Here is a 13,593-nt window from a genome sequence, read left to right as displayed (position 1 = left end):
GGGCCGCCGGTTCTGGACTCCTGGGATCGAGTTCTTCAATGTGTGAGGTGGAGGCAGAAAAGGGTTCAAGGTTTTGTATTCAGATTCAAGGTTTTTAGCTTCTTGAATCAGGGTTTGGCTATTTGTTTCAGGGCTAGGGCTTCGTGCTGATAACATGTTTTAGGGAAACGAGAATTGATAGGAATTTGCTGTGTATTCTCATTGATAATAGGGGCCTCTTTATATAAAAGATTATAATGCATGGAGTTAGAATCATACAAGGAAAGATAATCTCTAGATTCTTCTAATTAAACTCTATTACTACTAGGTCAAGTAACCTAGAGTTTGGGCCAAACACAAATAGAGATATCCTTAAACAAAAACAATCTAGTTAGTAAAAAAAGAGACGCGTATAATTCAGCAAAGAAACGTACGTGTATTATTCGGTTTACCTAGTCTAACGATACAGTAAAATATTTGGTCAAAAAAACGCGATACGACAAATTTATAAGTTTGATTTATACGCGTATAATTAGGCAAATAGTAGAAAAAACGGGTTAAAAAATACGGATATATAAAACACTATTTTTGTAAAAAAATAACTAATAATCTACTCTAAACTCTTGCTTTTATTTTATATCATTTATGATATGTGATAAAACATGAAAAAAAGGATATGGCACCCAAGTAAAATATAATCAGGCGCTTGAATTACAATACGCTATACATAAGTTTTTCTTCAATTATACCCATACTGAAGTTTTATTTGCGTTTTAATTAACTAGCGCTTTAATTTTTTTCCAAATTTCAAGTATTTTTACTCCGTATAAAACGGATACCTGTATAAAACCTGTTTTAAAAGGTCGAACTCAATAATACACGAAAAAAACCGAGTCTACAATTTCAATACGCCAAGATATGTTGTATGCAAAAACCTAATTCAGGACGGGTACACAATTCCTATAAAAAATATATAAAAAAAACAAACAAAGAGACTCAAAATACCTTAGCGATCTTCATTACACAACTCTCACAAATCTCTCTTATACTTTCCTTGTAATGCCATTACAACATACACAGACATAACCACTAGAAAATTCTAAATTTATTAATTATTATTTTAACAAGCAGGTCTAACTAGTGGAAACTTACTCTTTGATTGGAGGTCAGATCGTGGTCATTGCTTTCTTGCCTTTGTCTCGCAAATGTGATCTTGCCTTGCCTTTGGCCTCACAATATTCCTTTCTTTCTGGCCTGACCTCAATTCCTTGCACAATAAGACCACTCTTCCAACACAGATCGTTCATTTCCACACATATCATTTCCAACTCCCCAACTTCTTTTCCTTGGCATAAAAACTCACCCAGCTCCATTTCCAACCAGCCGTCCACTCTTTCCTTTGGAGATAGAGTTCCATCGATTTGTATATCAGGATTCAGACACCCTCTCCGCTTATCCGGGTATTCTATAAACCCGTCACGATCAAGATCTTTATATTCAAATCCATAATCCCTTGAACGAGTTGCGACCTCTACAGGTACTCGAAATCCATATGCGTCTGCAGTTAGCTTATACACAATATAAGCCTTATAAAGAGTGGATGGAGACATCATCTGCATATCAATTTTTCCACGGATTTCAAGCCAACAAACACTGTTCAGACAAGCCACCTCCTCAAACCTGGAATCGGGCACAGAAATCCATTTCCAGTATGTATGTTTTTCTCCTGACCAAACAACATGAAGTGCCCTTGCACAAATCATATAACATTTCTTCCCACTCCATTTGTCCAGCGAAAAGCTCATCTTGCCATTGTCGATGAGAACTGGGTTGTCACAGAGATCGAGGTAAAACTCCTTCTTGGATTTGGAGATGCCAGGGTCAACTGATGTAGCAGATGAAGACGTGGACTGGGATAGGATCCTGTGGATATCAGGAGGAAGGAAATTTTCCCAAGTTCCGTCGGATTCTGCAGCGCCCCGGAATCTCCAAGAAATCGAGGACAGTCTGCATGCGTCTGCAGGAGTGGTCAGGGAGATAATGTTTTCTATGCATTGGTAGGGAAACTCCACTTGCATGATGATTTCTGTTTCATCGTGTTTCTGCATATGATGTATCAAGATTGAATAGCATGTTAAACTGGAAAGTAAGCAGCTGAGCCATGCATACATGCGCACACTTTATCCAATAATTTTAGATGCCATGCAACCTATATGAACGCTATGCTTTCCTTAAGTTAATATGATCTCATAAAGGTGAACGATTTACATGCATTTTGTGCCGAGTTTCGTGTAACTCTCGCTAAACTGGCAAAAATCCAAACACTCAAGATTTACTGAATAATGTTGAAGGAAATAGACTTTTATGTGCCTAATCAAATTATGATTAGTTCTATAATTATAGTAGGAAAGAAGGTTCTAGAATTCCTAATCCTATTCGGAATAGTTTTCCTTGTATCATTGGAATATGTAATTTGTAATCCCTATATATAAGGCTCCTATTATCAATAATGAGATACACAATTCTCTCATCAATATCTCTCAAATCTCTCATTCTTAAACTCGTGCTGATAACATGCCTCAACCGTAAAATCAAAAACCAAAAACCACAAGAAAAATTCCTTGCACCTAGCCCACACTAGCCGCACTACCACTAAGGTTCCACCACCGTCAAAGTTCACCACTGCTGCACCTCCTCCACACCGCCCTCGACCTCCTCCACGCCGCATGCAACTCCTCATCCTCATACCGTGCACCACCAAGCCTACCAAGGCACCTCATCATACTACATCGTCTCCAAAGTTCAAGTTTTCAAGTTTTCAAAGTTTCAAGCTCCGATTAACCAAGTAAGTTTATTAAATTAAAGTTTCTGCTTTTTGCAATTTAAATTTCTTTTCTTTTCCTCGGGGACTTGTAACCTCCCTTCTTCTACATCCCACCTTTCTGTAACATGAGTTCGATTATTTAAAAGGCGGAATCGTGGTGATTCACGATATACGAACTAAGAGCGTTCGTAAACCACGAATTAAGAGTGTTCGTAAGATTCGAATTATTACGGACTAAGAGTGTTCGTAAGATTCGAACTAAGAGTGTCTGTAAGCATCGATTTATGACCATATAAATATTATTGTTTCGGTCTAATCCATATATTCTTGGAAATCAATTTCTTGATAGCATAGCTCGGAAATCTTATTTTTAGTTTTCGTGAAAGCATCGACTCCGAAACTAATTCATTCTTGTTTCATCTTTTCAGGATGTCAAACTCGAACAAACTCGATTTTGTTCCATTGGATTATGCAGGCAAAAGGTATTTAATATGGGTCGTTGGCATCGAGATCCACCTTATTGGCCGAGATTTGTTGCATACAATCCAAGGGCTTTCTTCTAATGAAATAGCTCCAGACCCTCAAACTGAGATCGATAACTCCAAGGCACTTGCCCTAATTAAACGTCACATGGATAACGACCACCAGTTTGAGTACATGAATGAGGATAGCGCTATAAGGCTTTGGCAAGCACCTCGTGAACGTTATGGCAATGTTCGTGACTCCATCCTTCCGAATTTAGAAGCAAAATAGAATAATCTTCGCTTCTCTGACTTTGATACAGTCATGCAGTTTTAATCAGAAGCTCTTCGCATCAAAGCAATGATGCATCTCTGTGGGAAGACGATCACAGAAGACCAATTGATTGAGAAAACCCTAAATACCTTCCCTATCTATGCTATGAGGTCCTCTGATTTATTCTAGACTCATGTAAATGCAAGACGGGTCACAAGTTTTCAACAACTTATTGAAGCTATGGCCACTACTGAAAGACATGGCAACGAACTTGTGAAAAGAGAAATGGATAGGATTCAAGATAGCCATCAAGAGCATCGTTCTATGGCTAGAGAAAGTCGCTATCGACGTCATGATCCATATGATCGAAATACTCATGAAAGTAATTGCCCAAGGCGACAATCACGTACATGACTGTAGGAGGCGTGACTTTGAGGGACGAAGGGTTGGAAACCATGGAGCCAATGTTGGCCATGATCATCAGTTTCCAACGCCATCGGTCCTAGGGACCATGCACATTGCGCCAATGCGCCTCAATCAAGGGAGAATCCTCTTCATGGTGTATATTTCTGATATGAAACGTCTGATCAATGGACCTGAATTTGCAACGTACCTAAGAAGGTAGCCGCATCATGGTGATCAAGAAATCAAGTTCAAAAAGACTTTAAATCTGACAATGAAGACAGAATGCCGCAGATTTTTATTTAGAATAGTCTTTTATTTTTAAAAGAATTATGTAGTGGCACTTATGCCTTAAATCAATCAAATGATATTTTGTATTAACTCTTTCTCACTAGCTCATCCAAGAGCAATTGTGATGTCTAGGAAAGGTTTGAACTGAGAGAAAGGTTTTAAAAATGAGCACAGCTCCACCAAAATCTCACCTCATCTTACCTGGTCACAATCCAATTGGAGTTACCAAACGGATTGAGTGACTACAATTTGTCTAAAGTTTGATTTTTATTTTGGATTAGATTTTGGTCAAGAAACTTTGATGTTTATTAATAAAGTGTCGATCTATTTTATCTGATGTCTTGGACATATTTTTCAAACTTTATTACTTCAAAGATATAAGAGCAAATGGTTTTCATATGGAAACACATTGTGAGAATGGACAAGAGTTCCTTTGCATTACCTCTAATGACTACAGACATAAAAGAGTCTTAGAGAAACTTATGTGTCGATGTAGTGGGTTGTATGCAACCACCATTCGAATCATTGAATCCAATCATGTTATGAGAGATGATTTATGGGATTCTGACACATATAGGCTTTGGCATGACCGTTTGGGACATCCAGATCATGATATGATGATCCATATATTAAAGACTTCACATGGACATCCATTCTTTAGAATGAAAAGAAGTAAAAATCGAATTTTCGACCAAGAAGGAGCCCCTGCGCCTCATGGAGCCGTCCCCCTGCAAGACCGGCCATCACAGGCCAGCGCCGCCGTCCCTCTGAGGCCCAAGAGTGGCCTTGACGCCACCTATGCTCCCTTGACTCTAGTTTCTACTTCTAAAGTCCATTGTGACTTCATGGCTCAACCAAAATCCTCATTGGTTGCTTCTAAAGCCTATCATTCGTTCTGCAAAGCCTGCTCTTTAGCAAAATTAGGATCGAGACCATCCTATGCAAAGGACACTAAAGAAAATATATCATTCTTACAACGAATTCAATGTGACATTTGTGGACCTATTAAACCACCTTGCGGGCCATTTAGATATTTTATGGTGTTGGTTGATGCATCGACATGTTGGTCACATGTCATGGTTTTGTCCACTAGGAATGCTGCATTTGCTAAACTCCTAGCACAAATTATTAAAATAAGGGCTCAACACCCTGATCATCTTATTAAGTCTATAAGACTAGACAATGCTGGAGAGTTTACATAAAAAACTTTTGATGATTATTACATGTCCATTGAGATTAAAGTTGAATGTCTAGTTCTTCATGTTCACACCCAAAATGGTCTCGCAGAAGTTGTCATTAAACGACTATAAATGGTTGATAGAGCATTGGTAATGCGCACCAATCTCCATGTTTCTGCTTGGGGATATGCAATATTGCATGCAGTTGTGCTTATTCGTCTGAGTCCTACTACCACTCAACCCTTTTCTACGTCTCAGATGGTGACTGGGTATGAGCCTGATGCCTCATACTTACGCATAGGGCTGTCAATTCCGACACGACCCGATAACACGACTCGAAACCCGCAAGAAATAAAGCGGGTTGAACCCGCACGATTAAAAAGCTGGTCAGCCGTTGGTCAACCCGCCATGACCTATTTAATAAATGGGTCGGCTACGAGTCAACCCGCCAACACGAAGTGAACCCGTATAATCAGATTATGTTATACTTCTTCTTGAAATTTTGGACGTTGGGAGTATTTAATCATAAGATTAGACAATTTGAAATATTTTGCTTTATAATTATTGGATTTAATTATTTATGAATATATATATATATATAATTATTTATATTATTCGTCTTGTGGAGTTTTTAGTGAATTTAATCAATTTATGCATTTTTTTAGTTAAATGGGTCGCATTGTCAACCTTTAAATGGGTCATTTTGTCTAACACGACATGACCTATTTGTTAAATGAGTTAAGTGGGTTGGAAGCGGGTAACCCGTTTAATAAATAGGTTGGGTTTGGGTTTAGATTTTTGACATGATTATTAAATGGGTTGTGTTTGGGTTTGTATCTTGTGACACGACAAATACCTTGACCCGACACGAACCCAACCCGACACGACCTATTGACAGCCCTACTTACGCATATTTGAGTGTGCAGTATATGTGCCAATTACGCCGCCACAGCGCACCAAAATGGGTCCTCAAAGACGATTAGGCATTTATGTTGGATATGATTCTCCAAATATTGTCTGCTACTTAGAACCCTTGATAGACGATCTCTTTACCGCTAGATTTGCGGATCGTCACTTTGATGAGACAGTCTTCCCATCGTTAGGGGGAGATAAGAACATAAATGTTCAACAGGAACGATAGGAATTGTCGTGGCCTATCCCCACTTTGTCTCATCTTGATCCCCGAACCGCATAGTCCGAAATTGAAGTGTAGAGAATTCTCGATCTTCAGAACGTAGCAGGATCAATGCCTGATACATTTTCTGAGATCGCTAAAGTGACGAGATCACACATACATACTGCAAACGTGCCTGCAAGGATTGATGTCCCTAAAATTAGAGGACATGACGCCATCTCAAGGGAACCTGAGCATGGCGTCAATGTCCCACCCTATGGTGACGTTGTGGCTAGGCCCATGACTCTTGCCAGGAAGCATGGGAGGCCTAAAGGTTCGATGGATTCTCGCTCAAGAAAGAAAGCGAATTTGGCACAAAATAATCCATTAATCATCGACGTAAATAATCAATCTCATGAGAATATTCCGGATTATGGTTATGTCCAAGAGACATCATTGGGAGACACTCCAATTTCTGAACCAATTCCAGAGAATAGCGAGATCTCCATGAATTATAGTAGTGTACATGAGATGATGGATAGAAATTCTATTGCTATTGATGATGCATTTGCATATCATGTTGCAAAAGAAATTATAGAATATGATGATATCAAACCTCGCTCTGTCGAAGAATGTCAACGAAGAGTGGATTGGCCACAATGGAAATATGCGATCCAAGCTGAATTAGATTCACTAGAAAAGAGACAGGTATTTGGGCCTATAATGCAGACACCCCCAAATGTAAAGCATGTTGGCCATAAATGGGTCTTTGTTAGAAAGCATAATGAAAAATGAGGTGGTTAGATATAAAGCCCGCCTCGTGGCGCAAGGTTTCTCACAACGCCTTGGAATCGACTACGAGGAGACATATTCTCCCGTAATGGACGTTATAACGTTCTGCTACCTTGTCATTTTGGTAGTTTCTGAAAAACTTGAGATACAACTTATGGATGTGGTTACTATCTCTATGGGGATTTAGATTCAGAGATATATATGACGATTCCAGATGGACTTCAATTACCCAAATCAAGTCGTTACCTAAATCCATCTTCGAGAAATATGTGAAGAGCATTGGATTGAGAAAGTTATCCGAACTCTCATGATTATACCAATCAGGGGGAGATATTTACATCAAGGGGAGGTATGATGTCTACATGTTCATATTGAAGGACGTGTTGTACTCTTTTTTTGCTCCACGAGCTTGTTTTTTTCCCACAAGATTTTTCGCTCGAGCAAGGTTTTTAACGAGGCAACGGATAAAGCGTTACCACCAAGTTTGAACGGCACAAAGGGGAGTGTTGAATGAAATCAACTTTTGTGTGCCTAATCAAACTAGGATTAGTTCTATAATTGTAATATGAAAGAAAGTTCTAGAATTTCTAGTCCTATTCGGAATAGTTTTCCTTGTATCATTGGAATATGTACTTTGTAATCCCTATATATAAAAGCTCCTATTATCAATAATGAGATACACAATTCTCTCATCAATCTCTCTCAAATCTCTCATTCTTAAACAAAATAATTATTTTTTCCAAAAGAGTAGCCATCGTCCCATTTTAAGAATGGAGGACTTACTCTATTAAAAGATGAATTGCCCTTGTTTGTTTTAGCTCGTTTTGAAAATGTATTGTTAGTTCGTTAATTAGATTGGCGGAAAAAAAAATGTAGTTAAACACATATGACGCTGTACTTACTATCCTAAACTCATGCAGGAAGCGATGGGAAGCGATGCTAGAACATCTGAAATGGAGCCCAAATGCCAGCATCACATCTTTTAATACAGTAAGTCCTCCGTTCTTAAAATGGGACGATAGGGGCAATTCATTATACACCCAATTCCTAAAAAATCTATTAGAAAAAACTCACCTTGTTCAAGTAAATCCAGAATATATCTGGCCCAAACTCTAGGTTACTTGACCTAGTTGTAATAAGATTTTGAATTAGAGATATTCTTGGAGATATTCATAGATATCTGATTAATTGTATGATTATCTTTTCTTGTACAACTCTAATTCTATGCCTTCTAATCCTCTATATAAAGAGGCCCCTATTATCAATGAAAATGAAAGTACAGCTCAATTCTCTCCCAATTTCAGTTTTCCTTAAACATACATATTTTTTTTTTCAATGTACACTCAATTATTGCCAATTAGGATAAAATATTACATTTCATTTTTCAAAGAAAACACAAATTACCATAATTTAAATATGACAAACATAAGTCAACTAGCAAGATTAATGTCATCTTTAAATACCTTAGTTGTAAATTTTTTATTTGTCCCATTATAATTGCAATTTTCATTAAATTCATCATGATTGCTAGAATTATGGAGTTTTTCTTTATATAATTTCCTAAATTTACTTTTCGGTAATTTAAACTTTATGTTTTATTTGCAATCTAACTTAAAGGTAGAGGTTTAAGTTTTTTACCCAACTGATATATTGTTTTTTTTTTTTTTAATTACAACCTAAAAATTAGACATATATGTTTAGCTAACTTGAATTCCGGGAGTTTTCATATCAACCTATTTATTAGAATAATTTTTCACATCAACCTCTTTCTTAGGTATTTTATCATTAAAAGTTGACCATGTTTATTAGGTTGAAAGTCTTTGTACGTATTATACCTATATGCATTTACTTATATAATAAGGTACCTGATCATCAAAACACTTTTTCTAGTTAATTTGATTTCAAGTATGTATCTAATATATATGAGGTTTATTTTTTGTTTCTTTTTGTATGACACCTCTATATTAGAATCTTTTTTTTTTTTATCATATACCTCTTTGTTAGGTTTTCTACTATATTATACATATGATCGTAGAAGATAGGATCCTTTTTTGGCTTGAAGGTTGATGGTATTTAAGCCTTACTTGCATATAACTATTTTGTAGGTAAATTAGAAATATAGTGGTTGAGAGTGAAAAGCTATCATGAGATCAATATGACAATATACCTAAATAGAAGAAGAAAGTAATCCACAAACAAGATACACACCTTACAATTAGATATTTTTCGAGTTTGTAGAGAGGCACTTAATGTGAGCCTAGGAGTGAAAACACAATAACAAAACTTTTTGCCCATTTCATGACCCCATCCCCAAACCTTTTCTTTTCTTTCAGAACATTTCTTTAGTTCTCCCTTAGAGACACAAGCGAGAAGTACCATGCATGCTTGCCTTTGCCCTTTCTATCAAGCAAGAAAGATATTTTCTCTAAGTGTTTGAATCAAAATCTCATTCCATCTTTTGAAACAATAATTGATCCAGTTAAGGAAAAGAAAATTGAAATTCTATTCGGAAAGAAAATGCCTACATATAAGGAAAACAAGAACTGAAATTTGTGCATATATAGAATTATATACTCAAGTTAGTAATTACAATGAGAAATTAAGGATGTAATTTATTATGATAAAGTCAAAATGAATTGATTTTTCATATTAATATTTCAAATTCAAATGGATGATAAGATTAAGGAAGATACTTAATTTAACTCTCTACAATCAGAAGGGCAAATTAGATATATAAAAAAATGAGAAAAACTATTAATTATATATATATACTCTATATGGAAGGTTTGCTTATGTAGAGTGGTTGTAATAGAAGCTTATATTTTTGGGTTTATATCTAATTTTCTCAAACAAATAAATGCGAGTATACAAATTTAATTTGCAGTTGTGTTAAGGAAGGTAAGGATTTTACCTTTTCCTTAAGTCGTTTGAGCCCTCCCGTTGCATTGCTTGTGGATTCGAATGCCGATCCAACTGCTGGCGATGAAGATGGTGGTTCAGCTGCTGCAATTTCACATTCAGTTTCATTTTTCAACACATCACTCCCGTCATCAATAGGCTTGATGACCTCGTCTTTAACCCTTGCCAAATCCAACAATGTCTCCTCATTCACATCATCACTTGTTTTCTTCAAGGTGTGTACATCCAATCCAACTGCAGGTGAAGGATGTTCATGCGGCAATTGATCAGTTTTCATTTGATCTTGTACCGCATCACTCCCTTCAATAGGCTTCAATGCCTCCTCTATAACCCTTTCCGAATCCACCAATGTCCCCTCCTTCACATTGCTCACAACATCATTCTTTTGTACCACACCACTAATCCCTTCAATTTCTTTGATCGCCGCCTCTATACTATCTGCCGAATCCATGGCCTCTTTCAAACTCCTTCCCACCTGCTGTATCAGTTCAATGAAGAGCGTCTGAAGAGATTCATCCAAATTTTGAATTTTGTCAGTGTAATCGTTCTTTCTATGGGTGACCCTCTTGCAAACCTTAGAGCATTCGCAAAGGAGCTCTACACCCTTCACTATACAACTAATAAAATTTTCTACTTCTTGCCTTTGAATATACAATACCCTCGTAGATTTTGATATCTCTTCTACCAATGGTTGTAAGCAGTATAGCGTGGATTCTAATCTTTGGAAGAGGCTTTTAAACATCAGATTCTTGACCTCCAATCTTATAACTTCAGTGAAAAGCTGCTGGAATACTTCTCTTAGAGCAGGAGCTGCCCCTTCTCCTCCATTTGACAATGCAACTTGTTGCACACCATTCGTTCCATTATGCTGCGGCAGCTTCTCCATCAACTCAGCAATCATTTCTGATTTCCTTCTATCCCGTGATTCCATTCTATCTAGTTTGTCTTTGATTTCATCTAATTTGTCATTGGCGGATCTTCCCAACTCTAAGAGCTCGGCCACATTCCTCTGTTGCTGAAGCTCTAGTAGTTGAAACAGTCTTCTAATATTACTGTTCAATTCATTAAGCTGTTCGCCATAGTCATCTCCTATGCAGTTGTAGCAATTGCCCCAGATGCGGATATCCCACCTGCTAAGTTTTGATACCGTGTTCACGAGCTCTCTACCATCATTCATTTTTCTTTGAAGATTTTCGATTACATCGTTTGGGAGACGCAGTTGAAGATTATAATCTCCTATCCGTTGGATAACCCATTGTGCTGACTGTAAATCGTCTAGCATCGTTTGGAGATTGATGAGGTGAATTTTAAACTTGCTAGTCTTCCTAATGGCTATTTTAACTGCATCATACAGCAACTGAAAAGGTATTCCTCCAACAAAGTTTAAAGCAGTAGAATTCGCCCCATCAGGCGGCATAATTGATAGTTTGAAACTACCCAAAAATCAGCAAATCATTAACTTGCATTTGCATGTATTTCAAATATAAGCTTTACCAACCTGGATTTGTTTAACGCCCGGCTCCCATCACATAAATGACGAACTTCGCGGTGGCTAGCTACCTGAATAGCAAGTCAAACTTCCGTCTAAGCTGTACACAATCTCCTCCATTATCAGTTCTATCAGATCGATCAGCATGCCCTTTTTCTAGACGAAAGTGGAAAACCAATCTTACCACTAGTTTGAATGACTGGACAATCATAGATCAGCAAGTATAGTCTTAAGCCTACTGCCTACTGACGGGCCTCCTAATTGCCACCTATACCGGGAATCGGGGGCACGTTATTCACCGTGGTCTTTAATTGACTAGAAAACGATCAATTATTGTCATCAAGCATTCATGGCTTGTGGGGAACAAGGTTGTTGAATCCCCATCGAGTTGTTCTTTTTTAGACTTGTCAAGGTCATGGCCAGTGGGGGGCCCCGTTATTTTCTTTCTTTCGTACCAAAGTCTGAAACATCTGATGATCCTCAGCTGATGCGTGGGAACAATGGATCAATGTCATCAAGCACACCTTCAGACAGTTTTACCTCTGATCTGTTTTCTTTGACTAGTCAAACCATTAAGTCAACAGTAATTTCTCAAGATCAAATCAGCTTTATTCAGCTTATCCACAGCTGATTTTTTTTTTTGTTACCTTTCTACATTCAAATGCTTGTCGAGAGTAGGAGATGAACCTTCTCCTCAATCTCTGTAACGAAATCATCTGTCACTTCACCAGAAAATTAACTACTAATATTAAAGAAATATAAAACTAGTTTAATTTCCAGTGGATTTTGGGTCGCCTAATTTATTAATCATGGTGGTTGTACTTACGCATTTATCTCATTCCTCTCTTTGTGGGCTTTGCAGAAAATCACTACCTTTTCTAATTGGATTTTGCAAATATAAGAACAAATTGATTTGTGTTCAACGAATATGTCCCTTGATAGTTTACCCATTATTCTATATATAAAGGGTTAGTTTACTGTTACAGTGGATTTTGGGTCGCCTAATTTATTAATCATGGTGGTTGTACTTACGCATTTATCTCATTCCTCTCTTTGTGGGCTTTGCAGAAAATCACTACCTTTTCTAATTGGATTTTGCAAATATAAGAACAAATTGATTTGTGTTCAACGAATATGTCCCTTGATAGTTTACCCATTATTCTATATATAAAGGGTTAGTTTACTGTTACAGTGGATTTTGGGTCGCCTAATTTATTAATCATGGTGGTTGTACTTACGCATTTATCTCATTCCTCTCTTTGTGGGCTTTGCAGAAAATCACTACCTTTTCTAATTGGATTTTGCAAATATAAGAACAAATTGATTTGTGTTCAACGAATATGTCCCTTGATAGTTTACCCATATCATTTAAAGTACTCAGATCTTATTCTTCAACAGAACAGAAGAACGATCTAATATCGTGATTGTTGAACGACGATCAGTGAGACATTGAACGAGACCCATCGATGTCAGCTATTTGAACTTATCGCTGACAACGCAAACGGCCAGACCCGACGCTCAAGAGCCATCTCCAACCGGAGTTTGCGGCTTGACTATCGAACCAGATTTTAGTTCTGGCATTGAACACGTAGTCGGCAGCGCCAAAGTGCTTTTTGATTTCTCGTCATAGATATTCAATCACTCATCGATCAATGACGCAGCGAGAGAAAATGATCTTGAAGTTCTGGGCTTGCTTGGAACAGAAAACTACAAGTGGGTTTGATGGAATTAATCGGTTCAGTAGAGAGTTTTTGGCATTAATTGACGCCGACGTTGAAGAGAATTTGGGGATTTTGGGGTTAGACAAGAAACATAAGAAAAGAAGAGGATGGTTTTTGACTTCCGGTATTGGCTTTTGTGCCAAGGCTCT

General features: G+C 37.4%; 1 protein-coding gene across 3 annotated transcripts; it reads right to left on the bottom strand.

Moving 5' to 3' along the window:
• Positions 1 to 758: 758 nt before the first annotated feature.
• LOC112180986 lies at positions 759 to 12,090 on the bottom strand. 3 transcript variants are annotated; one of them, XM_024319577.2, is made up of 4 exons: positions 11,733 to 12,090; positions 10,227 to 11,575; positions 9,524 to 9,715; positions 759 to 2,081 (listed from the first exon to the last, which is right to left on the bottom strand). In XM_024319577.2, the coding sequence occupies exons 2-4, from the start codon at positions 11,514 to 11,516 to the stop codon at positions 1,146 to 1,148; spliced, it is 2,418 nt and encodes an 805-aa protein (XP_024175345.1). In that variant the 5' UTR covers positions 11,517 to 11,575; positions 11,733 to 12,090; the 3' UTR covers positions 759 to 1,145. The 3 variants fall into 3 exon arrangements, with proteins under 3 accessions (XP_024175345.1, XP_024175343.1, XP_024175346.1); XM_024319575.2 differs by having other exon boundaries at positions 10,227 to 12,090; XM_024319578.2 differs by lacking the exon at positions 9,524 to 9,715 and having other exon boundaries at positions 765 to 2,081; positions 10,227 to 12,088.
• Positions 12,091 to 13,593: the final 1,503 nt, after the last annotated feature.

Source organism: Rosa chinensis, chromosome 7, assembly GCF_002994745.2.
Source record: "Rosa chinensis cultivar Old Blush chromosome 7, RchiOBHm-V2, whole genome shotgun sequence".
Classification (NCBI taxonomy): domain Eukaryota; kingdom Viridiplantae; phylum Streptophyta; class Magnoliopsida; order Rosales; family Rosaceae; genus Rosa; species Rosa chinensis.
This window is presented reverse-complemented; position numbering and strand designations above follow the sequence as displayed.